General features: G+C 37.5%; 1 protein-coding gene across 7 annotated transcripts in view; it reads right to left on the minus strand.

Moving 5' to 3' along the window:
- LIMCH1 (LIM and calponin homology domains 1) overlaps positions 1 to 23150 on the minus strand; it is a 342837-nt gene that overhangs the window by 17839 nt on the left and 301848 nt on the right. For 6 of the 7 annotated variants that reach the window (XM_033105725.1, XM_033105729.1, XM_033105728.1 and 3 more), the window contains 7 exons: positions 18966 to 19056; positions 17500 to 17663; positions 13250 to 13355; positions 8298 to 8338; positions 4314 to 4394; positions 1472 to 1564; positions 228 to 332 (listed from right to left, as the gene is read on the minus strand). In XM_033105725.1, coding sequence (XP_032961616.1) covers positions 228 to 332; positions 1472 to 1564; positions 4314 to 4394; positions 8298 to 8338; positions 13250 to 13355; positions 17500 to 17663; positions 18966 to 19056 — 681 coding nt within the window. Of the gene's footprint in view, positions 1 to 227; positions 333 to 1471; positions 1565 to 4313; positions 4398 to 8297; positions 8339 to 13249; positions 13356 to 17499; positions 17664 to 18965; positions 19057 to 23150 lie in introns of all 7 variants that reach the window. The other variant, XM_033105730.1, reaches the window with a different exon arrangement.

A 23150-nucleotide genomic window follows, 5' to 3' on the forward strand; every position in this document is an offset into this window, starting at 1 on the left:
CACTAATCGGGCCTTGCCAGCCTGTGGGGGCAGATATGGCCTCAGTAGTGACTTGACTGCTTCTTGGGAAATGACTCTATGGCAGTGACAATGGCCTGTAGTAGCTGACATGATTCTAGGGAAATAGCCAGTCCTAGATTTAAACTGGTGCAAAACTTGGTCTTGTGGTCTTGTACTTCTATTTAGGTTTATTTATTTCACAAATTGTTTTTAATTTATGGTCTCACCACTGTTCCACTGCCCTCAGTCACAGAGGAGGATGTAGACAGCTGGTCTGCAGAACTTGAAGAAATAGTAAATGGAACCACAGTGTCTTCAATTATTTTACGTTCCTAAAAGGAAAGACAGGAATTAATGAAAGTAAAAAAAATTCAAAATCCATTATTTGCCAAGAGAAAAATTTTATTAAGAAACTTTGGGAAAAACCCCATCAGGATTATACGCAAACAAGCAAGGCATTAAAAAAAGGTCTTATTTTCTAAAAGTACACATAAATCAGACAATACTCTCAATGGGCAATGATTTACACATTAGCATTTAATTTAATAGAAAAACAAAAGTCTTTGCAAATTAATTAGTTAATGTGATTCAAGAAGTCTAATTAGAAATGCTATTAGGGATCAGATTATGCACAAAAATTATAGTTGAAGATAAAATTCACAACAATATTAATCATAAAAAGATTTTATATAATATACATATAATGGCTTCCTTCAAATTCTCTAATGTGGTCTGGTTTGTTCATCTAAAAAAAAAGAAAAGAAAAGAAACAAACAAAACCAAATTCTCCTTCCCTCCAAATCTCTTTGGTACCATATAGTGAATGCAGTGGTCAGGATTCATTTGGCTTTGATATCAAAATTATCCTCATAAAAACGAATTCAGTACTACCAAACATGCTTGCTTTAGATAGACACACAAATAGATACTTTCATGTCATCTCTCTAAAATAAATCAAGAATCTGACTCTGACTACAGAACAGATACAATTATATTGTCTCCCTTGATCATGACTCAACACACACTTACCACAAACTAAATTTGGGGGAATTATGGTCTTTTAGAACCTATTGAATATGACTCTTTTAAAGAGGTTTATAGGCTGTGTTGTAAGAGAACACAGCCAATGCATACACATACCACAGACTCAAAAAGGGCTGATACCCTGTTTCCCCGAAAATAAGATCTAGCCGGACAATCAGCTCTAATGTGTCTTTCGGAGCAAAAATTTATATAAGACCCGGTATTACATCATATCATATCATATCATATCATATCATATCATATCATATATCATATATCATATCATATCATACCCAGTCTTATAGTAAAATAAGATCAGGTCTTATATTAATTTTTGCTGTAAAAGATACATTAGACACATGGTCCAGCTAGGTCTTATTTTCAGGGAAACACAGTAGACTGAGGAATTAGGACTACAAGGTCAAGATCTTTCTTGGGAATTTCCTACCTCCTCATAGTATCTGCGTTCTTCCTCTTCCACCTCCTTTTGGGCCTTTTCCCACTCTTCTTTCAGCTTGTCCTGCTCCTTCTGGTATCTCTCCTGTTATGGAATTTCCATAAATTGTTACGAACGAACCCCTGCATGCATCATTGGGACTCTTCCCCACTTCCAAACCACCGTGTACAATATGTTATCAGGTTATCTTCTTGTAACATCCCGAATCTGATCCATTCATGCAACACAAGGGGAACACTATTTTGTGGTACTCAAACATGTTAGGAACCTAAAAATCCAATGGAAAACAGTATTTTCTGCTGTTGGTGTTTTATAGAATTGCTCTTCAAATATATGAGTAGACATTTGTTTACGGAAAAAGAAGAGATGAAAAGATTGAAAGATTCTAAAATCTTCCTTAACTTGGCTAAAGCATAGTTAGCTTTCACTGGGTCCTTCAGAGATGAGTTTTGTCATTCCACTAATAGAACTACGTTGCTGTTGGGAGAGTTTAATACAAGGTAAAAAACCTTGCAGAAAGGTCCAAAGTGGACAAGATGATAATTAGATGAGCAGCCGAATTACTGTTTGCTTGTAGCCATGCTCCCAAAATGGAATCTTCCTAGCTTTAAGTAACTTCTGAATTAAGAGTAGCTTTTAAACAGCCCATTAGAAGGTTTCAATATCAGAACTGCCATTATTGTTTTCAGAAACAATACAACACTAATCACCACTTATGGGGGAAAAAAATAAAATACTTTGAGTAAGAATGGCTTCAAAAATATGACTAGAGTCCCTGATAGCTGACTCGCAGAAATGAATAAATGGAGATGAAAAGTAAGGCCTGAAATGGGAACCGACACCCAGATGAGCTGGAAATGGCATCCCTGACGTGACAGAGACAAAGGAGTCAGTGAAGTGTACCTCACACAGTCAAGTAACAGGCTGACTATTGTCAGTCCTCTCTCTGAGGCTAACACAAGTCTGTGCTTCTGTCTTTCTGGGGAAGGCACTGAGATTTCCTCCAGGTATTATTTGTTATGTCATTATCTTAGGAGCAAAAGGGCTTTATTGGGATTGTCTGGAGCCTGGCGTTCTTATGAATGCTCTGGCAAAACCACGGTTGGTCAACCCATGGCAGGCTTTTAATTCCAGGTAAGAATTTTGTTATCAAAACCGAATATTATAAAATTTTAGAGAGGGACTTCAGGGGGCTTTTCAGAATAGGGAAAACAGACCTCAACACTTCATAAAAGCTGAAAAACAAGCCAAGCTTTGTAGTTCTATTGGTTCCAGGGGCTCGCATGACGTGCTCCCCTCCCTGAGAGGATGAATTAGTAATGGTAATGCAGGGAGTGAAAGATGTACATCTGTGCTACCCCCACCCCAACCCACCGCCCTTTCTTCCCGACACATACCTTGCAGGGAGTAAAATGTCTGTGCTACCCCCCTCCCCCGCCCCCAACCCGCCACCCTCTGCTTCCCACCAATGCCTTGCCCCAAAGCCCTCAGCCCACAGTGCTCCCACATTGGGTAACAATTTGGTGGGACAGGAACAAACAATATATGTGCCTGCACCTCTAACCATGCCACATTTCAGGGTGTAAAAGAGAGTGGCACCCCGGGAAGCACTCGTGCCTGTTGTCTGTACTTGGTGGAATTTCTAACTCTTGGCTGTTCACCAGTTAGCTGGGAAATGGGCATCAGATTTCTAAGAGAATAGCAGATGGCCAGGGCTAGTTTGCGATCACCCAATGGACCTAAAAGTCCCAGCAGCTCTGCGACTTTGCTGAGCCTGGTTCTTATTAACATTTTGATATTGAAGGTTTACCTCTATGCAATTCTGAAAAGTGTCAGACTTAACTGTCAGATCTAAAGCCACATTACAAGTGGTTGGCTATTTAAACTGACCCCTATTCCCCGTCCGTGGGAATTCAGGCAAAAGGATTAGAACAAAAAGATTTTTTCAAAAGTAAAATAAATTTGCATTAAGCATTGCTGTCTACATAGCAGCAGAATGCCATAAATTAATGAGATTTAAAATTTGTTTCCTTTATGTTTTTTTTTTTTTTGGTAAAATTAGTAGTATTTGGAGTATAGTGGGAAAAAACCTGAGTTTTAAAGTCATCCAGGCTTGCATTTGAAACCAGGCTCAACCCTTGTTAGCTTTGTCATCTTGAGCAATTAATTTAACTTTTTTGAGCCTTAGTTTCTTCAATTGACAACTGGGGCTTATAAGACATACTTTGAAGAATTTTATGAGAATTAAACTGGCACTTCCCAAGTATTCAGCACATATTAGTATCTAAGGTTATTAGGTTATTTTCTGAAGCCCCGTTACTCCACAAAACTGGCATGAAACAAGTAGGAACATGATAAATTTACTCCCAGAATTTTTCGACAATTTAAAATTAGCAGCTTTTACTCAAAGATAGAGCAAACATTTCTACTTAATGAACAAGACCCAGGCCAAATTTTATTTCACACATATACTATCAAAACACTTTTTGATAATTCATTCCCAGTGCTGCTTGGACTGAAATGTGATGGGCAACTAAGGAGGTGATGAATGGTTGGGTTGGCCCTTAAGAGTTGATCGATACTTGGAGAGTTTTTTGAGTTTTTTTTTTTAAGTGAAATGCCTTTTTCTTGTGTTCATCTGTGTAACTTCAGGTAGAAGGAATTAGACAGGGCATTGTGTCACACAGGCACAAAATGAACTAACTTAGACTCACTGGCTTCTGGGAAGAATCTGATTCCATGCGTTTCCTGTGCTAAAAGTCTATTTAATACAACAGAAGTTGGGAAGGCATCATATAAAAGAAAAAAAAAAAGTCAGCAAACCAAGTCCTACCTGGAGCAAACGTTCCTGCTCCTGTTGCCATTTTTCCTGTCGCCGGCGCTCCTCTTCCGGGTCCCACGCCCAGAACTTAAACTGCTTAGAAAATAAAAGCATGATCAGATTTGAGCCATGTCCTCAAGGCCAGACCAGGACAAGGGTCACATTAGCCTACGACCTGGAACCCGAATGGACGTGTAGAAGCAGACGCCTTCACATAGCTAAAGGTTCTCTTTGTTGGCAGAAACCACTTTTTAATCTTCGTCCTTCTTTGGTTTACTTCCAAGAGGCTGATATGATTCTGTGAATGTTTTTGGAACTAATGAAAACACGAAGTAATTAGCCTCTGGCATGAGAAGGCTTTTGCTTCATTTCTTTTAGAAGTGATTTCTGTAATGTATTCACGCTCTGGAGCGTTAGATACTCATTCTGCATATTGATCCTGGATCCAAGCAAATGGGGATGCTTATTTCAGCAGAACTGCATTTTGTAAGCAGTGATGTTTGCTGCACTATAGAACTAGGTAATCTTTTGTATTGCTATTGCTTTTCCACACCAGCTTTCTCTATAGTGGCTTATTTAACTCAGCAATGCCCTCCAGAGTCACTTGAGATCCAGACAAAGAGGAATCCTTGCCCTGGGACTCACATAACAAACATTCAAACCCAAAGCTTTTTTTTTCTTTTAAGAAAGGCTTTTTTTTATGAGCTTGGGAACCAAGTGAGACAACAGGAATAATGGGAGAAGGATGCATGAGCCAAAGTGGGCATCCAGGGCACAGATTATGAGACTGAGAGAGTCAGGGGGTGGGGGAAGGGAAGAAGAATTATAGCCGGTCCCTGGGAAACCATCAAAGGGGGGGCTTGCTATGTTTAAATTAGCCTACCCCATCACCTAGAGAAGGTGTCAAGGCAACCAGGTTCCCCAATAATTGTGTTTCCTAACTTCCCTCTGTTGGGGTAGTCTTGGGAGACACTTAGAACTGCCTGGGGATCTTGAGAGAAAAAATGAGTCAAGGGTGGGAGAGTTAGGGAGAAGGGGGAGAGCCTGTGGCTACTCCCAACTGTGGGGTTGGGAGTAGGCAGAATCTATCCTCCCTGGCTGCCTGGGAAAAGGACAGGGCCAGTCCAGTTCCAGGTTTAGATGGGCCCAGTTACTCCCCAAGATACCCACCTCTGTCCACCTTCTGCCCCGCCCCCCAAAGACCTGGGCTACCACCAGGGTGCATGACCCTTGGGGTTGGCCCAGCGAAGCATCTCCAGGCTGAGAATGCAGGCGCGGTCATGGGTGTTGCTTGATTTAAAACTTTATAAATATTTATAACTTTAAAATATTTGGACATATGAAATGTGGGCCTCAGTTGGTAGTCTTGCTGTGGTTATTGCAAATGGTTGGGATGGCCATGATGCCCACAAAAAGTCAAAGAAAGGGGGGCTAATAAGGTGTGGAAATGTATTCCCTATATGCCATTCTTGGGACAAATTATGCAAGGGGAATACTATTTAATTGCATCTAATCTAAAGTTTCCCAAATTTTCTTGGATGACCAGAAAATGTCATCTAAGTGTGAATCGGAGGTGGGAAATTCTGTTGGATGAATACTGTTGGATGTTGGCTCCACCCAGCATTTTCTGAAGACTTCCAAGCAGTTGAAATATGCAGAATCTCTCTCAGGAGCATGGCCCTTCTTTGTCTTTTGAGGGAAAAGGGTGTGGTTATGTGAATATGGCCATAGGAAGCCTGATGGGGAAAGTCCACTAGTAGGAAAACAAGAGCAACAACTACAAACAAACAAATCTTTTGTTTTCAGATTTTACTAGGTAGTAATCGTAAGAATAAGTCAAGTGAGGAGTAAGCAGATAGGAGGAGGAGGTGTAGGAGAGGAGGACTCAGCTCAGAAGAAAACAGAGAATATTTATTAAAAAGCAAGAGAGAAAAACAAGTGAGCATCTTTCAGAGGAAGATGAAGAATATACTAGCGTAATAAACAAGAGGGAAAGGACAGTGATTGTGCTCCTTGGCTATTATTTGCTGAGCACTTTATAGGGACCAGGTGGGGATACCAGAGGGCTGAGAGTCCCAGCATTGTGGAGTTTGTAACTAACTCAGCGTGTGTGTGGCAGGCTGGGGGTATGGGGGTGTGGAGGTATGGGGGGTGAACAATATATAAATGATCACCAGAAGACAGTGGGATAACTGTTATAAAAGAGATATAAAAGGTGCTGGAGGAAGTTGGAATGGAGAGCATTTATCCCACTTTGTTCTATAATTTATCCATTTACGTATCTGTACCTTCCTTTAGCTTAGGGGTTCCTCAAGAGCACGGAGGGCCCTTTATCCCCCAACATATCCCAAGACCTTGCATTTTTAGGCCTTCAGTAAATGTTTGCTGAATAAATGAATGGACTTCATTACTGGGTAAGGCAGCTGCTTTTCTCCCCTTCATAGACCCTGACCCTACGGCTTAAGGCCAGTCCAAGTCTGACCAAAAATGGCCTGGGTCTATTGAGGTCAGCATAATCGAATGCTTACTTCCTCTTCAATCTTCTCTTATTTTTACGTTTCTTTTACTTTTCTATTTTATGAAGGGCTATTTATCACTGAAAGAGTGTCAAATTTGGGTGGGCATTTTCAGAGAATTCACTTACATAGGTCATTAATTTGTCTCTTGCTCCATTTTCCATAAACCAGAAATGAGAACGTATCTTTTTAGGATGCCCTTCCTCTCCACCCCTTCCCAGGGTTACATGCCATTGTTGTTCCCATGTAATTTAAAATGGAAATCAATGGGTTAGGCTCTACTCTTCAGATCTGTGCCGTGAATGCCTGCTTTGTGGTCCTTCAGGGGGTTCCCATCCACCACGGGTATACTCAGCTTCCCAGGAAACTCAAGATTCCCAATATTGGCCGAAGCAGCCTCCACAGATGGTTGCTACTTCTGGAAGACAGTGAGGGCTGTGTGATATGATGGGTCCCTACTCCATTCTGCACTGGCACTCAGGAATTCCCAAAGGAGACCATTTACTTAGAGAGAAGAATTGGGATTGGCTATGGTGTGTCTCTTAGATTAGCCACCGGGGAGGATTCTTTCATGTATCAGGCACTGTGCTAGAGGCTTCTGAATAATTATTTCAATTAAGGCTCACAGCATCCTGAAAGGAAGGCATTATCTTCTTATTGTATAGTCAAGGAAGACAAGGTTCAGAGATGTCATACAATACCTTTGGGATCATATGGTTAATAAATCTGGAATCAAAGGTGTACCAATGATTATATGGCTGCACCCACGGGGCTCAGGGGAAATGTTACAGTTGATTGTGCTACACAGGAAGTCTACAAATCCAGTGGGAATTTCAGAGGGTGAAGAAGGGTGGCAGGCCCAGCACTGGAAATATCCAGTTCACGTATATAGGAGTCAGGTCTGCAGAGGCTGTTCAGATAAAATTCAGCAGCAAGGAATTTCCACAGTGTCACGTCTTGACATTTTAATTAGCAAATGCTTTATTTCATTGAAATAAAAAATTGAAAACGAAATGTACAGATACTATTATTTAAGATGCTGATTGTGACAAGGGGTATAACAAAGATAGCTTAGGTCTCCCAGAAGGAGAGTCCAGGCTGGGCCCTATGGCCAAAAGTACACTATGTTGAAGTATTGTCCTCATTTTAAGAAGTGGTTTTGAATGTCTACAGAAGATGCATATTTTAATACTAATTCCTATTGTCACATTCAGTTTAATTGCTTCTTTTAGGTTTTACTTTCCTGACTCACCATTTTGTTTCCAGGCATGATCACAAGTCCACATAATGATAACCCAAGTCTTTCTTTATAATTCACCTGACAGCATTACACATGACTTTCAATTATTCTTTTACAATCATTTGGAGCCATTTTTGGTTGAATCAAAATACCTTATAAATACCTTTAAGCAAATCAAATACCTTATAAATTAAAATCACACTAAATGCACGATCCTTTTCCTTAAAATGAGTTACTTACAGGTGTGGTTACAGGTGACTTTTCACTGCTTGGAGAATCCACTGTACAGAAAGAAAGAAAGAAAACGATGACAATGTGAGTAGCTTCTTACTGTATTTCTCTTTGATCCTCTCAGTGGAGTGGGTTCCTATGTCAGCTTCAAACCACTTTTTTTGTTGTAAGCCAGAGCATTAGAAAATCATAATAAAGCAGACCCCTGAAGCAGTTTGTACCCATCACCAAAAGAGGTTATGACCAGTATAATATGATTGATCACATCAATTAGCAACAGGTACTAGACTATAGGAAGCAAAATTTATTCCTATTAGTGCTGGTTTTTAATGCACCTTGTATTCTGGCTTGATTGACAGTTCCCTCACTGTCTGACTTGGAGAAGTATCATACAGAGAGAGGCCAGATATCCAGGAAATAAAGAGAGTGACACAGTTAACAAGAGAACCATTACCAGTTCCTGGTAAGTGCTTCTAATCTTTATTTTAAAAAGAAAAAAGAGGACAATAAAGAAAGATGAATATTATTATTTCCTTGGATTTTCAAAATCAAAGTAAAATTCTGTGAATTTTCTTCCAATTTTAGTATAACTGGTACTGATATCAAAGAACCAGCTCTTTGCTAACTGTGTGCCAGAAACAAGCATTTTTTTCTTCTGAAATCAGAAATGAAGAAAAATACCAGATATTATTGGTTGCCCACAACATGGATTTTTGCACGAAAGAAATAATGCTACCCAGTATGCATTTTTACCTGACTGGGAGAAAAACTGGGAACGTCGCCAAGAGTTCTGAACTCTCAGCGGAACGCTGGCAGTGCCAGGCGACTCTAGATCAGATGGCAGAATAGAACAAACAGAAAATCATGAAAACGGGAGTGAGAATTGAGTAGAACCAATGCTCCCAAGTTCAAGTCCAGGTTTGACTGTATAAGAATTGAGAGTGAGAGAATTTAAAGTATAACATATTTCAATAAAACACATACAAAACCTGAAGACGCGGACAAAAGTCAATAGAAATGAGACAGTTTATGCTATTGTCTGTCTTCTTTGGTGCTAGGTGAAATTTTATAGGCTCATACTTAATGGTGAAATTGCTAAAATGTTGAACTTCAAAATAATAGGATGATATGCTATGAAAGAGCAAAATGCACAGTTTACATTGCTTTTGGAGAACACTAGAAAAGTATAACAGACAGAAGAGATGAGTTCAATTATTACCTTATACACTTTATAAAGGTTATGCATGGAAGTCTGTGGCAGAAGTTATATATATGTATGACAAGAGGCTGCGCATATGTCTGTCTGTAATGTGATGGCATCAAGCAGAAACAGTTCATTTGCATCCTTAAACTAGTGCTCTGCCCGTCTGTCATCATTCTCAATGCAAATAAAGACATCAGTTTTTAAAATGTGCACATATTTTCCTGAAACGCCAATTTGAGATATCCATCTACTGCTGGGAGACAGTTGAGAAAAGGAAATTTGTCATCTTTACATGTATTTCATGAATGTTTTCAGAGTATTTAAAGACTATGCATGTGTGCCATTTAGGGCTCACCAGCACATCTTCAGTGGCCTGTTAGGTCAGTCTATTAACAGATGACTTTATGGAAATGGGGCAAAGCGCACCGTCTAGGGGAGGGAGTATTAGGTCCAGCTCCAGGATTCCCAATCCTAACCCTATAGCTTCTTTGGACTTGATGTACGACCTCACACTCATCACTTAAATGTGCACTGACTTTACATCTGGGCAAAGCCCTGTACTTTCCCTGTGTCCCCCCCAATTAAATACAAATCATGTCTTTTCAGGTTACATTTATTAGAGGCTGTTTGCTTCTTGAAAGATAGGAATTTATACACACCAAACAAGTTTTACTACTATTTTTATATCTATCGGTGATGTCTTTGGTGCACAATGTAAACACAATACTTGAAGTCAGTTGTTCTCAGAGTGTGGTCCCTGGATCTGCAGCATTAGCATCCCTTTGGGAACTTGTTAGTAATGCAAATACTGGGGTTCCAGCCCAGACCTACTCAGTGAGACACTGCAGGGGTGAGCTCCAGTGATCTGTGTTTTAACCCATCCTTCAGGCGACCTTGGCACATACTCATGTTTGAAAATTACTACTTAAACCCTATCTCCACAATATAAACAACCTGATGTTTAGGAAAGCATTTAAGAATAGTTTATTTCTGCCCAGCATCTTGCACTATACTTGTACTCCCACTGCTACTATTCTGCAACTATTAGATTATATTATTAATACTTATTTGGAGCCAGGTATTGAGCTAAACACTTTGTGGTTTACTTCACTTAATTCTTTCAATACCCCTATGACGTTGGTACTATTATTATTTCCAGTTTACAGGTGATGATTAGCGATCAGGGAGAATTTGGTAGGTGCGGTAGCACAGATAAGAACTAGATGAGTACGAATTCGAATCCAGGTGTTCTGTCTCCGCAGCCTGCAGCTGTAATTACAGCTTCTGTGAACCAGACAAGAGTATAGAATAGGTGAACGCCAAATATAATTCTATCCTGAAGAATAATTTTTGAAAAGCTCTAGTGCTACAAAATTGTATTTTTTAATCATTCATCTTAGATAGAACATTTAAGTAAAGTCCCTTATTGAACAGCACATTTTACAATCAAAATGCCTTACAACAGGTAATGTAATGTAAAAATATGTAAGACAACAAAACTAATTAATATGGCTTAAAATATCTATTTCCTGTCTATGTTATTTATCTATACAACTATAAAGTTCTAGAAATAGGTCAGAATTAGTTTGTCTAAATATGGCCAATTGCTGGACCAGTTATGAGACTTTATTTTTGTCAATTCCCTTCAAAACAGTAGGGCTGACAAATTTAAGAGAAATGTTTTGAAGACAATATTGAACTTGTCTCCACATTAAGAAACTTGTCATCAGTGCATGTACCAATTAATTCCTTCCCAAGTAATTCTTATTGTATTCAGAGAGCCCCACTTACCTCCCAGCCAGAAGCTACCTCAGGTTCTACCTCAAAGAGCTGCCCATCCTTGAAAAGTAAAAATAAATCCCTAGCCACAATGATCCTGTCCTATCCTCTCTTTGTCTGCAATGATAAATCTATAAAATGTACTGTGCAAAGCACATTCAAAATGAAAAACAAGAGATCTTACGGTTCTTCTCTACTGAACTTTAGCTGTTTTCATGTCTAGAAAGAGAATTGCCCTAGTAAAGCCCACTGGTCTATGCGGTTTTTTATTTTTATTTTTTTCAATCACAGAGGACATTCAATATTATATTAGTTTCAGATGTATGGCATAATGGTTAGACATTTATATAATGTACGAAATGATCTCCCCAATAAGTCTAGTGCCCACCTGGCACCATACATATTTATTACAATATTGACTATATTCCCTATGCTGTGTTTTACATCTCATGACTATTTGTAACTACCAATTTATACTTCTTAATCCCTTCTCCTTTCTCACCCAATCCTCCTTCCCCCAGTCGCCCTTCCCCGCTCCCATTTGGCAACCCGATATTAGTTTCTTCTCTGCATCTGTGAGTCTGTTTCAGTTTTGTTTGTTCGTTTATTTTATTTGTTTAGATTCTACCTATAAATGAAATCATACGGTATTAGTCTTTCTCTGTCTGACTTATTTTATGTAGCTTTATGTCATCATGTTGTTGCAAATGGTAAGATTTCATTCTTTTTTATGGCCAAGTAATATTCCGTTGTATATATGTACCACATCGTCTTTTCCGGTTGTCTACTGATGGACATTTTGGTTGCTTCCATATCTTGGCTACTATAAATAGTTCTGCAATGAACATACGAGTTAGTGTTTTGGATTTCTTTGGATAAATACCCAGTAGTGGAATTGCTGGGTCATGAGGTAGTTCTATTTTTTAAGTTTTTGAGGAATCTCCATACTGTTTTCCATAGTGGCTGCACCAATTTGCAATCGCACCAACAATGCATGAGCATTTTCTCCACATTCTTGCCAACATTTGTTTGTTGGTGTACATACATGTTTTGAAGAAACAGTGGGGTCCCTGTGAATCCTGGAATTCTCAAGACCTGTCCCCACACTGTTGACATCCCCAAGGCTCCTTGCTGGTGGTTGAGGGCACCTGGCTTCTCACCAGGATAAAGGGATTCAATTGGGGTTCTTACAGAGTAAAGGGGTAAATTCACAACCTATACATGGCCTAAGAGGTCTTGGGGAGTTTTCAGTGGTCAGTGCCATTTTAAAGACCTTCATAGGCCCTAAACTCCCGTATTTTTAGAGGCCACCCCTCCCCACATTATATCAAATATATAAAATTTACCAAACATCTTAAAATATATCATATATACACATACAAGTACACACACACACACACACACACACACACACACACACACATAGTCTATAAAGAATTTTTAAAAAGATTAACGTTTTTGGTCATGAGTAACACATTTAATTTATGATCATGAATGATTTCTCAGTAATCATTGTGCACACACAGGAATTATTATAGAGTATTAAAATCTTTCTTCCAAAATCATTGTCAAATTAAATGGACATTTTATAAAGACTAGATAATTAACAATTAATGAAGTTGACATAATATTAGAGTTATAAACTTTTCATTAAAGTTATTGATATTTTTAAACATTTTGGAACCAATAAAATTATTTTAAGGTATCAAATACTTATATAGGCTTTATTGTGCCTATAGTGTCTGGCTGACAAAATGGTCTTGGCAGCTGCAGTTCCTGGCTATGCCAAATAGAGAATGCAGCCCCCGATTTCCATTCTGAAATTATTAATTCAGCCCTCATGGACTGTGGCAAACACCATGGCTAAAGGAACATCAACATAAAAGGAAGTAATTTTCTTTTAAAATAAAGAATATTTTGCTATAGATGTGCCCAGCAGAACCTGTACAACTTTAATAAAACATTTTCTTTTCTTTACCTTGAGAATTGAGATTTGGCAAATGTGACTGGTTGGTTTCAGGCATTTTGTCCAGAAATGGAAACGTCAGGGTTGCTTCTGGTTCTGGAGATTTTGGCTTTACCACCTGGATCATGAGCAACAGACATAAACATGACAAGTATTGTCCATTAATAAATGCACAGGCAAAACAAACTTAAAGAATCTCCATGGCTATTTCATAAGTCAATAAGCCCCAACTTTTAACTTTTAACTTTTAAATGGAAATTTTGGCCCCTTCTCCTAGCCCCCTTCATGCTTTTCTACATTAATATAGAGGTCAATTTTTCTGAGAAACCAAAAGAGAGCGTAAAAATTTGATGATCACTTTACTCTAAACCCCAAAAATAATAATCCATCTTTGGGATTATACATCACTCTGTCTCATTTTCTTATTGCTCAATCACATATTCTCTTCCTAGTACTACATAATATTTAATTTATAATGTCAGAATGTGAGATGTTCTACATGAGATTAAAAAAAAAATCTTACTATATAAGTGATAAATATTAAAGTAATATTTCCTTTTAATGGACATTATTCTTGAGACACTATACAACCCCCCCCCAACAAATTTATGCAAAGCACTTTAAAGACAATATACTTTGCCTGTTGTCAAAGAAGCATTATGATAAATAGCCATTTTTAAACAGTACCATAGCAATGATTCCCTTAGGGGATTTTTGAGGCACATTGGATTACTTGTCCTCCTGGTAAATAGTTCTAAAATTACAGGCTTCAAAAATTCTTGTGTTTGCTTTGTAAAAATAGATTTTTCTTGTTCTTGCTATTTAATTTTATTTTTTCTCCTCAATCTGAAAGGCCTTTGCTAGAAGCACCCTCTTTCTGATTTTTTGCTTCTAATCACCTGATTGCTGAAAGACCAGATTACCAAACTGATGTCTAAAATAGAAGTCAGTAGACTTTGAGCAACGATCTAAATGAGGAGCACGGCTGTATCAGCTGCTTACAAGACTTCCTCTGATTCACTCTGCCTGGAGGTTGTGTTCCCAACAGCCAATAAGGCAAGTGAAGCTATAGAGCAATTTGTTTCATCGAAACCTCATCTATGATTTGGTCCTCAGGCTGATTTACTGTCCAGAATTTCTTCGCAGTAGGATTTTATTTTTCCGTATGAATAACATATTCAACCATAATGGAATCCTGAAGAAAATACTGTTAATCACTTTATTCTGCATCCGAGTGAACTGCAGTATTAAACATGCAGCAAACGCTTAAGGCCTAGACTTATCAAAGTTGACAACCCTCATATCTTAGCTTCATTTCTTCCATAGTCAAGTCTGATAAAAATATATTTTGGATAATGCCCAGTTGTAAATGAAACAGTTAATAGCAGAAAGTCTCAAAATGACCACTATGTAAAAACATCAGTCTGTGTATATGGGCACTTTGTTTTACAAAGGTACCACTCTCAAATGAAGTTAGAAAATAAAAGCTGTTGCAACCACTGTAATCCCCTTTCTCCCTTTCTCTAAGAGCTAATTGTAAAACAGGGAAAGAAGAAGGAGGAAAAATTCACATGGTGTGAGAAAAGCATTGGGTTCAAAGACCATTATTCCATTTGCTAATCAACTAGTAGAATTCTTAACCTGGAGTCCACAGAACCGAATTCAGGTGGTGTATGTACTTTGTATCACTTGATACCAAGGATAACTTGGTAATCCTGTGTATTTTATGCTTTAAAAAAATATTATTCAGAGATAATGTTTACTAGATGGTCAAAGGATTCAGCGCGCGCGCACACACACACACATACACACACACACACAGAGAGTTAAGAATTCCTGAAGACAATTTTTCTATAGTAGGATAGATGTGACACTGATGGTCCAAAGATAGATCACAGATGAGGTTACATAGATGAGGTATGCAGATGAATACTTTTTAGTTATAGTATTCATTTTGTTTGATTAAAAAAATTCTAGCAATGAAATAGCGTTTTCCTTTCAGTTTAGATTTAAGTGAAACAAAAAGTCAATTTGGAATAATAGTAATGGTTATAAGTGTGATATGGATAAGGCAAAACCTGTAAAGACAGGAAACCCTACCTGCCCCCAACAGTTTTCCTACAGTTTAGTTCCTCCTTTCAGATATCCCTACAATTCTTTAATTCTCTATGTATAAAAATGGGGAATAGCTATACAGTCTGAAATTTCCAAAAGGCATCAAGGCAATAAGCATTTTTGAGGCTCTACCAAGGACACAGCACTCTCAGCTCCTTAAGGCCAGGGGCCGTGTCTGTTCACTGTTGAATATCAAGTATCTAGTACAGTGCCTGACACATAGTACTAGGTGCACAGTCAGTATTGGTTGACTAAATGATGAATGAACCAAAAGTAGAAGTGGTAATTTTTCACTCTAAAGTCAAATGCAAATTTAGGGTCAATTTTCGAAGTTGAAATATTATTACATATAGTATGCCAGTATGTAAGTCAGTGGTTCTCTATCTTGTTGGCCAATTAGAATCATCTGGGGAGCTTTTAAAAATACAGATGCATGGGCCCCATCCCAGAAATTCTGATTTATTTGACCTGAAGTGTGCTTGGTATTATTTTTAATTCTAAAGGGTAGCCAAGGTTGAGAACAACTGGTATAAAAGATGAAGACTTTTAAACTCTGTGCCTGAAAACAAACCAAATTAATATGAAGGAGATAAGACTCCAAATAAGAAATAAATTTAATAAAAACAAGAATTTAAAACCCATTGTATCAGAATAATAATTTTCTAATTTTCTTGTTATTCAAATCCAGAGGCATCAGAATTATTGCTGCTATAAAATAGCTAAACATTGGAAAGAGTCTGTAGTAAGCTGCAAATAAGCAAGCGTATGCATAGCAAACTAAAATGTAACCCCAAAGCTTTATAACTTATATTTATATTACATTTTTCTTTTAAATGTATATAATTCTTCATAATTAAAATTATTTAAAATAAACCATATATATATAATATATATTAATATATACCAATTGTTACTAATAGGTAGGTTTCAGTGACTTTTTCTATTTCTATGTTTTTATTTATATATTATTTTTATATATTTACATGTATTACTTGATAGAGATTTATATATGTTACTATAAATTTAAAAAACATGTAACTATAAACTGAATGTTTGTGTTCTCCCCAAATTCCTATGTTGAAATCCTAACCCAGAAGGTGACTGTATTAAGAGGTGGGGCTCTTTGGTGGATGATTGTCATGAGGGTGGAGCCCTCATGAATGGAATTAGTGCCCTTATAAGAGGCCCTAGAGAGCTGCCTCTTCCCTTCTACCACGTCCCTTCCACCACGTAAGTAGACAGCCACCTGTGAACCAGGAAGTGGGCTCTCACCAGACACCAAATCTGCTAGTGCCTTGATCTTGGACTTTCCATCCTCCAGAACTGAGAAACAAAAATCTATTGTTTATAAGTCACCCAGTCAATGGTGTTGCGGGAAATGGGGTTCTTGGTGTTCGTCGCAGGGAAGAATTCAAGGATGCACTGAATAAGCCAAGCAAGCAGCAGGTTTATTAAAAGGAGGACACTCTCAAGAAGAGAGAGCAAGCAAGCCTGCCTGGAGAAGAGCAATTTCCTGAAAGAACAAAGAGGCTTAGGAATTTGTTATTTCTAAAGTGAGGACATGAAATATTCGAGATTTAGGGGTGGCGATATAGGTGTTTCTAGGCGGGTCCTTGCTGACCACTCTTTCCCCTCAGAAGGAGGGATTTTTGTCCTTATTTGGCTCTTGTTGGAACTGTCATGGCCGCACGGGGGTGGGGATTTTCACACTAACCTCAATGCTAATAATATTATAATCCTTGATAATTAGCTAAAATTCACCTTGAGGGGCAAGATGGCGTCCTGGATCTGCTCTCTGCCACTGAAATCTAGCTCTGCTTGGTCTGGCTGCTGTACTTTTTCTTAAGGATGATCTCATCTCCTCCGTCCTTTGTTTTCCTGCAATTTCTTCTTCCCTTCCTCCCTCTCTCTCCCCGCAGTGCTATTCTATTCTCTTATAACTGCCCAAATGGACTAATGTGCATATTTTTCTATATGTAAATTACATGTAGTATATTTTTACTTATAAACGTATACAGATTACAGCTAGGAAGAAAGAGTAGGAGAGGAAATAAGTCATGACGAACAAGTGCCACAGCAGCGGCCAGCTACAAGAGGAAGCAACACTAATTTTGGATTTAACTGCTTTGATCCACTATGTACTTCACCTTTTGTGACAGCACCAACTCCACCTTTCCACTCATTTCATTATCTGGTTTCTTATGGTCTTTTTCTTCTGGCACATCATTCTTCAGCGTGGGGCTGGAGGAGAACTCCACAAGGGCCACGGTCGGGCTGGATCGAGTCACCGTTGTTGTAAAATGCTGTGGCTCTGAAATGGAGTTATATTCAGAAACATAAATAAGAAGAAGCCAGCGATATAAAAGCCCACTTAACCTCCGAGGCCATGAGTACCCTGCGTCTATATCCTGCCCTGGGCAATGAGAAGTTGGATGACTGTGTGATGAGAAGTATAAATGAGACTAAGGTGCCAGAATTCTCTAGGCTCTTTCGTGATATTATTAAGGAAATCAAGCCACATAAAACAAATCAAAGCACCCCACTATCAAAACTGAAGTTCTTAATAAGAGTCTGAGTTTACATGTGTATAACACTACAGGAAATAAAATGCTGACAAGAAATATTATGTGGATGGTTTAGATGGGAGAACATCTACAGATAACTTCCATCCAAGTGACTTGAGCGGAAGCCTGACTCTTCCTTTTGTACTTCAATGCTCCTTTTTAACATCACATTTTCATAACCGGAATGTGTTAAGGATTGGGAGGTATATACAGAGGGTGCCAAAAAATGAATACACATTTTAAGAAAGGAAAAAACTGTATTAAAATTGTAATACTCAATATATATTGGTAACACAAGATGAACACAAGCCGTGTGTATACATTTTTTTTGGCACCCCTGGTGTAATGCAATGAAAATAAAGTGTTTTCTGATATACAAAGAAGAATTAGGTACACTCTAGAGTGGTGGAAAAGTCACCACTTGAAGGGGCATATCAAAATGAAGAGGTGTAATCTAGTTTGAAAAGGCGTATGCTAAAATTTTTAGTTATGACATTTAATTTCTTTTAAAATGCCATTTAAAAATTATTTGGCATAAGAAGAGGGTAAGAGGTTTTTATGCTTATCAAAAGAAGAAATATGTTACAAGTATTGGGAAACATTACTTTAGGGAATGGGGGTCTCTATTCCTGCTCACATATTTGTGGCATTACTTTATTCTTTCAAACTATTCACCAGTTTATTATTTCAGTGTCTATTTTTATGATACATTTTTATCTGTTGCTGTTACTGTGTTAAAATATGGCCCTCAGTTTTTAGCATCATTTATTTGGGGAAATATAATCTTCTCTATGATAGTAGAGATACAGCTTCTGAAAGAAAGAAACCCCAGCAAAACAAAACAGGTCGCAAAAAATCATGGGCTCCTGTTTTTACAGCAAGATAAATCATGTGGTCAGAATTTCCACAGGAAGCCTCTAGATGGCAGCCCAACCACACCTGTTATGGAGCCTGACTAACTACCTGTCTATGGCTCAGTAGGAGAAATTCTTGCCTCTATTTCCATTATGTCATGATTTACCATAAAACTAGTCTGTTATGAAACAAACCTGATGAGGCAAGTTCCGTATTCCCTTTTTCTGGTTTTTCACCATCATTCTCATCTTCTTGACTGTTTGGTTCAGTTTCCTCAGTGGTTGCCTGAAAAAAAGATTTCCCCCCCTTGAATAAATGATCCCTTTGAAAGCTCTAAATGTTTTAGAGTCTAAAAGGTAAAGGCTTTGTTTCTTTCTTTTTTTCAAACAGGCTAACAAGGCGAGTTGCCTTATATGAATTCGTTCTTTTCTATTTCTTAGGCAGCTTTATGGTGAAGGGCTGGACGTGGTGGAAGGAGACATTCTGTGAAGGAGAACAGAGATGCCGAAACAGCAGCACAGGAGGGCACACACACACCCATTACCCCCACTAGTCCTCTGACTGCCTCAGATGCATAGCCCCACTTTTTCCTTCCTTTCACCACCGAATTTTCAAAATCATAGTTAAAACTCACTTACTCCCAAACACCTTTAAAATTGGCTTAGGATCATATCACCAGTGGGGGTAGAAAATTTTCTTTAAGGTTACAATTAACCTCTCAGTAGCTTGCCTTCAGCATAGATGCCTGTGGGTCTTAGGTTCTTAGCATGTGCAATTTATTACGGATGTTCTCTTCCTTCCTGGGATCTTAACAACTCTATTACCCAAGTTCTCATTCATTCATGTATTCTCTCTCTCTCTTTCTCTCTGTCTCTCTCTCTCCACCCACCCCCCCCCCCTTCTCTTACTGGTTCTTATTGCTTTTCTTTTCATAAGAATATGGTCATTGCTAAAAACTTCAACTATTTTCCTCCACGTGTGGGGAACCGCCCTTACATGTATCAATTATTCACATGGGTTTGCCATTAAGTTGTCTATTCATTTATGACGTATACTTTCATCTCTAGCCCTGATTGCTCATCAGCACTTCACTTCTGCTGAGCTGACCATCAGTGTCAAGGCAATGGCTCACACGCAACATGCTAAAAGTTACCTTCAAACAAGCCCCTCCTCCAAATCTTATGCTTTCTGTTTATGGCATTAGTTTTCTCCATCACACAAATTAAACTTTGAAGTGTTTCTTAACTCATACCTCACAAGTGTCCATCATTTGCCAAGTCCTGCCCAGGTTCTAACACAACAGTTTCCATATCCATCTCTCCCTTTCTGTTTCTACAGCTAGGGCCCAGTTTCACCGTTACTCCCGTATTCTGCCACTAAGGAGTTTCTCTGGTTTGGATCTTACTGTCTCACCCACTTGGCACATCACCATGATGGTCATCTCTCTCAGTAGTGCTTCCGTTTATTACTTTATGTTTGTGTTTTCCTCCCTCAGTAGTACCTCAATTGTATCAGTTTTATGCTTGATGAAATTTATAATATTAAAAGAATTTGGATCAACCTAAATGTCCAACAATTAAGGAATGGTTGAATGAATGACAGTGTCCATAAAAGGAAATATTATGCGGTAATAAAAAAGGTATTGAACAATAGTTAATGATATGTGGAAGTATTTATGATCTAATCTTAAGTTAAAAAATGTAAACTGTACATACAATATAATACCTATATGTAAGATTTTATATATGCTATATGAATGCACAAACATTCCTATTAATACATATATAAAGTGTATATAAGAAGAAATTAAGGAAACACATTCAAATGTTAATAGTGATTATGGTTAATGTGCTTAAATTTTTGATGCCTTTTTCTTCTTTTTAAATATATTTTCTGTATTCCAAAATGTTCCACAATGGCTATGTCTTGCTTCTGTAATCAAGAAACAAAATCTGTATCATTTTACATGATCTTGTTAGTTGAGAGCCAATTGATTCCAAAGTGCATTCCAAAATTCTCTCACTGGTGTTATAGTATTTGCTTGATAAAAGTAAATGAAAGGTTGAATCAAATACTTACTAGACTTACTAGACTATACCTCAACAACCAAAGAAAACAAGTTAATGGCTATTGTGTTTGTTAGCAGTAATGTCTTACTGTAAAGGGATAAAGTTAAATTCTTTAAAGTGTGAATGAAATATTTTATAAACTCTAAAGGTTTTAAGATAAAGACGAAATTTGGTTTCAGGAAAGGCATTATTAAATACTTTATAAAATATCCCCATGGGTTCTCAAAAAGCTATGGATTTATTGATCTCTCATAAGTATATACATTTTACCTATAAATCAAAATTTGCCTTCCAAGCAACCAAAATGAAAGCCCTTTCAAGTTAAGGCATTGGTGGAAATGGTCACTGCATTCTTTAAAAAAATAAAACTTTATGAATGGAGGGAAGAATGGCTCAACATATGCAAATCAATAAATGTGATATATCATATTAATAGAAGGATAAAATCATATGATCATCTAAATAGATGGAGGAAAGGAATTTGACAAAATTCAACACCATTTTATGTAAAAACTCTCAACAAATTAGGTATAGAAGAAGGTACTTTAAAATAATAAAGGCCATATTTGACAAGCTCACAACTAATGTCATACTTAATAGGGGAAATCTGGTAGCTTTTCTTCTAAGATAAGGAACAAGACAAGGGTGCCCACTCTCACCACTTCTGTTCAACATTATACTGGAAGTCCTAGCCAGATCAATTAGGCAGGAAAAAGAAATAAAAGGCATCTAAATTGGAAAGGAAGAAGTGAAATTGTTTCTGTTTGCAGATGACATGATCTTATATACAGAAAACCCTAAGGCTCCACCAAACAACTGTTAAAACAAATGAATTCAGTAAAGTTGCAGGATATAAAATCAATATATGATTATCTGAAAAAGATATTAAGAAAACAATCTCATAATAGCATCAAAAAGAATAAAAAACTTAGAAATAAATTTAAACACGGAGGTAAAAGATCCGTACGCTGACAGCTACAAAATGCTGATGAAAGAAATTGAAGAAGACACAAATAAACACTAAGATATTTTGTGTCCATGGATTGGAAGAGTTAATATTGTTAAAATGTCCAAACTACCCAAAGCAATTTATAGATTCAATGCAATTCCATTAAAAATTCCAATGGTATTTTTCACAGAAATAAAAGAACCCCCAAACTTATATAGAACTACAAAAGACCCCAAATAGCTAAAGCAAGCTTGAGAGCAAGAACAAAACTGGAGGCATCACACTTCCAGATTTCAAACTACATTACCAAGTTATAGTAATCAAAACAGTATGGTACTGGCATTAAAAAAACCACATAAATGAATGGAAAAGAATAGAGAGCCCAGAAATCAATCCACACTTTTATGGTTAGCTATTTGTGACAAAGGCACCAAGAATACAAAATGGTAAAGGATAGTCTCTTCAATAAATAGTGTTGGTAAAACTGAATATCCACACGCAAAAGAATAAAATTGGATTCATACCATGCACAAAAATCAATGTCTAAATGGAGTAAAGACTTAAATAGAAGACCCGAAACAATAAAACTCCCTGAAGAAAACAGGGGAAAGCTCCTTGGCATTGGTCTTAGCAATTATTTTTGTATTTGACACCAAAAGCATAGGCAACAAAAGCAAAAATAAACTAATGAGATTACATCAAACTAAACAGTTTTTGCACAGCAAAGAATGTAATTAACACAAGAAGGCAATCTACAGAACAGGAGAAAATGTTTGTAAATCCTGTATCTGATAAGGGGTTAATATCCAAAATACATAAGGAATCTTATAACTCAATAACAAATAAAAGGAAATAACCCAACTTAAACAAATGGGCAAAGTAACTGAATAGACATTTTTGCAAAGAAGAAATACAGATGGCTAAAGGTGTATGAAAAGACGCCTAACATCACTAATAATCAGGGAAATCAAAACCACAATGAGACATCACCTCACACCTGTCAGGAATGGCTATTATCAAAGTCAAAAGATAAGTGTTGTTGAGGATGTAGAAAAAAGGGAGCCCTTGTAAATCCATGGTGGAAATGTAAACTGGTACAGCCATTATGGAAAATAGTATGAAGTTTCCTCAAAAAATTAAAAATAGAACTATCATTTGATCCAACAATCCCACTTTTGTATATATATACTAAGAAAATGAAATCAGTATCTCAAAGAGATATCTGCACTCCCATGTTCACTTCAGCATTATTCACAATAGCCAAGACATGGAAACTACCTAAACGTCGGTGGATAAATACATAGAGAAAATGTGAGAGATATATACATATATATTATTTATCTTATGCATATACATTATTT

This window comes from Rhinolophus ferrumequinum, chromosome 5 (assembly GCF_004115265.2).
Source record: "Rhinolophus ferrumequinum isolate MPI-CBG mRhiFer1 chromosome 5, mRhiFer1_v1.p, whole genome shotgun sequence".
Lineage (NCBI taxonomy): Eukaryota > Metazoa > Chordata > Mammalia > Chiroptera > Rhinolophidae > Rhinolophus > Rhinolophus ferrumequinum.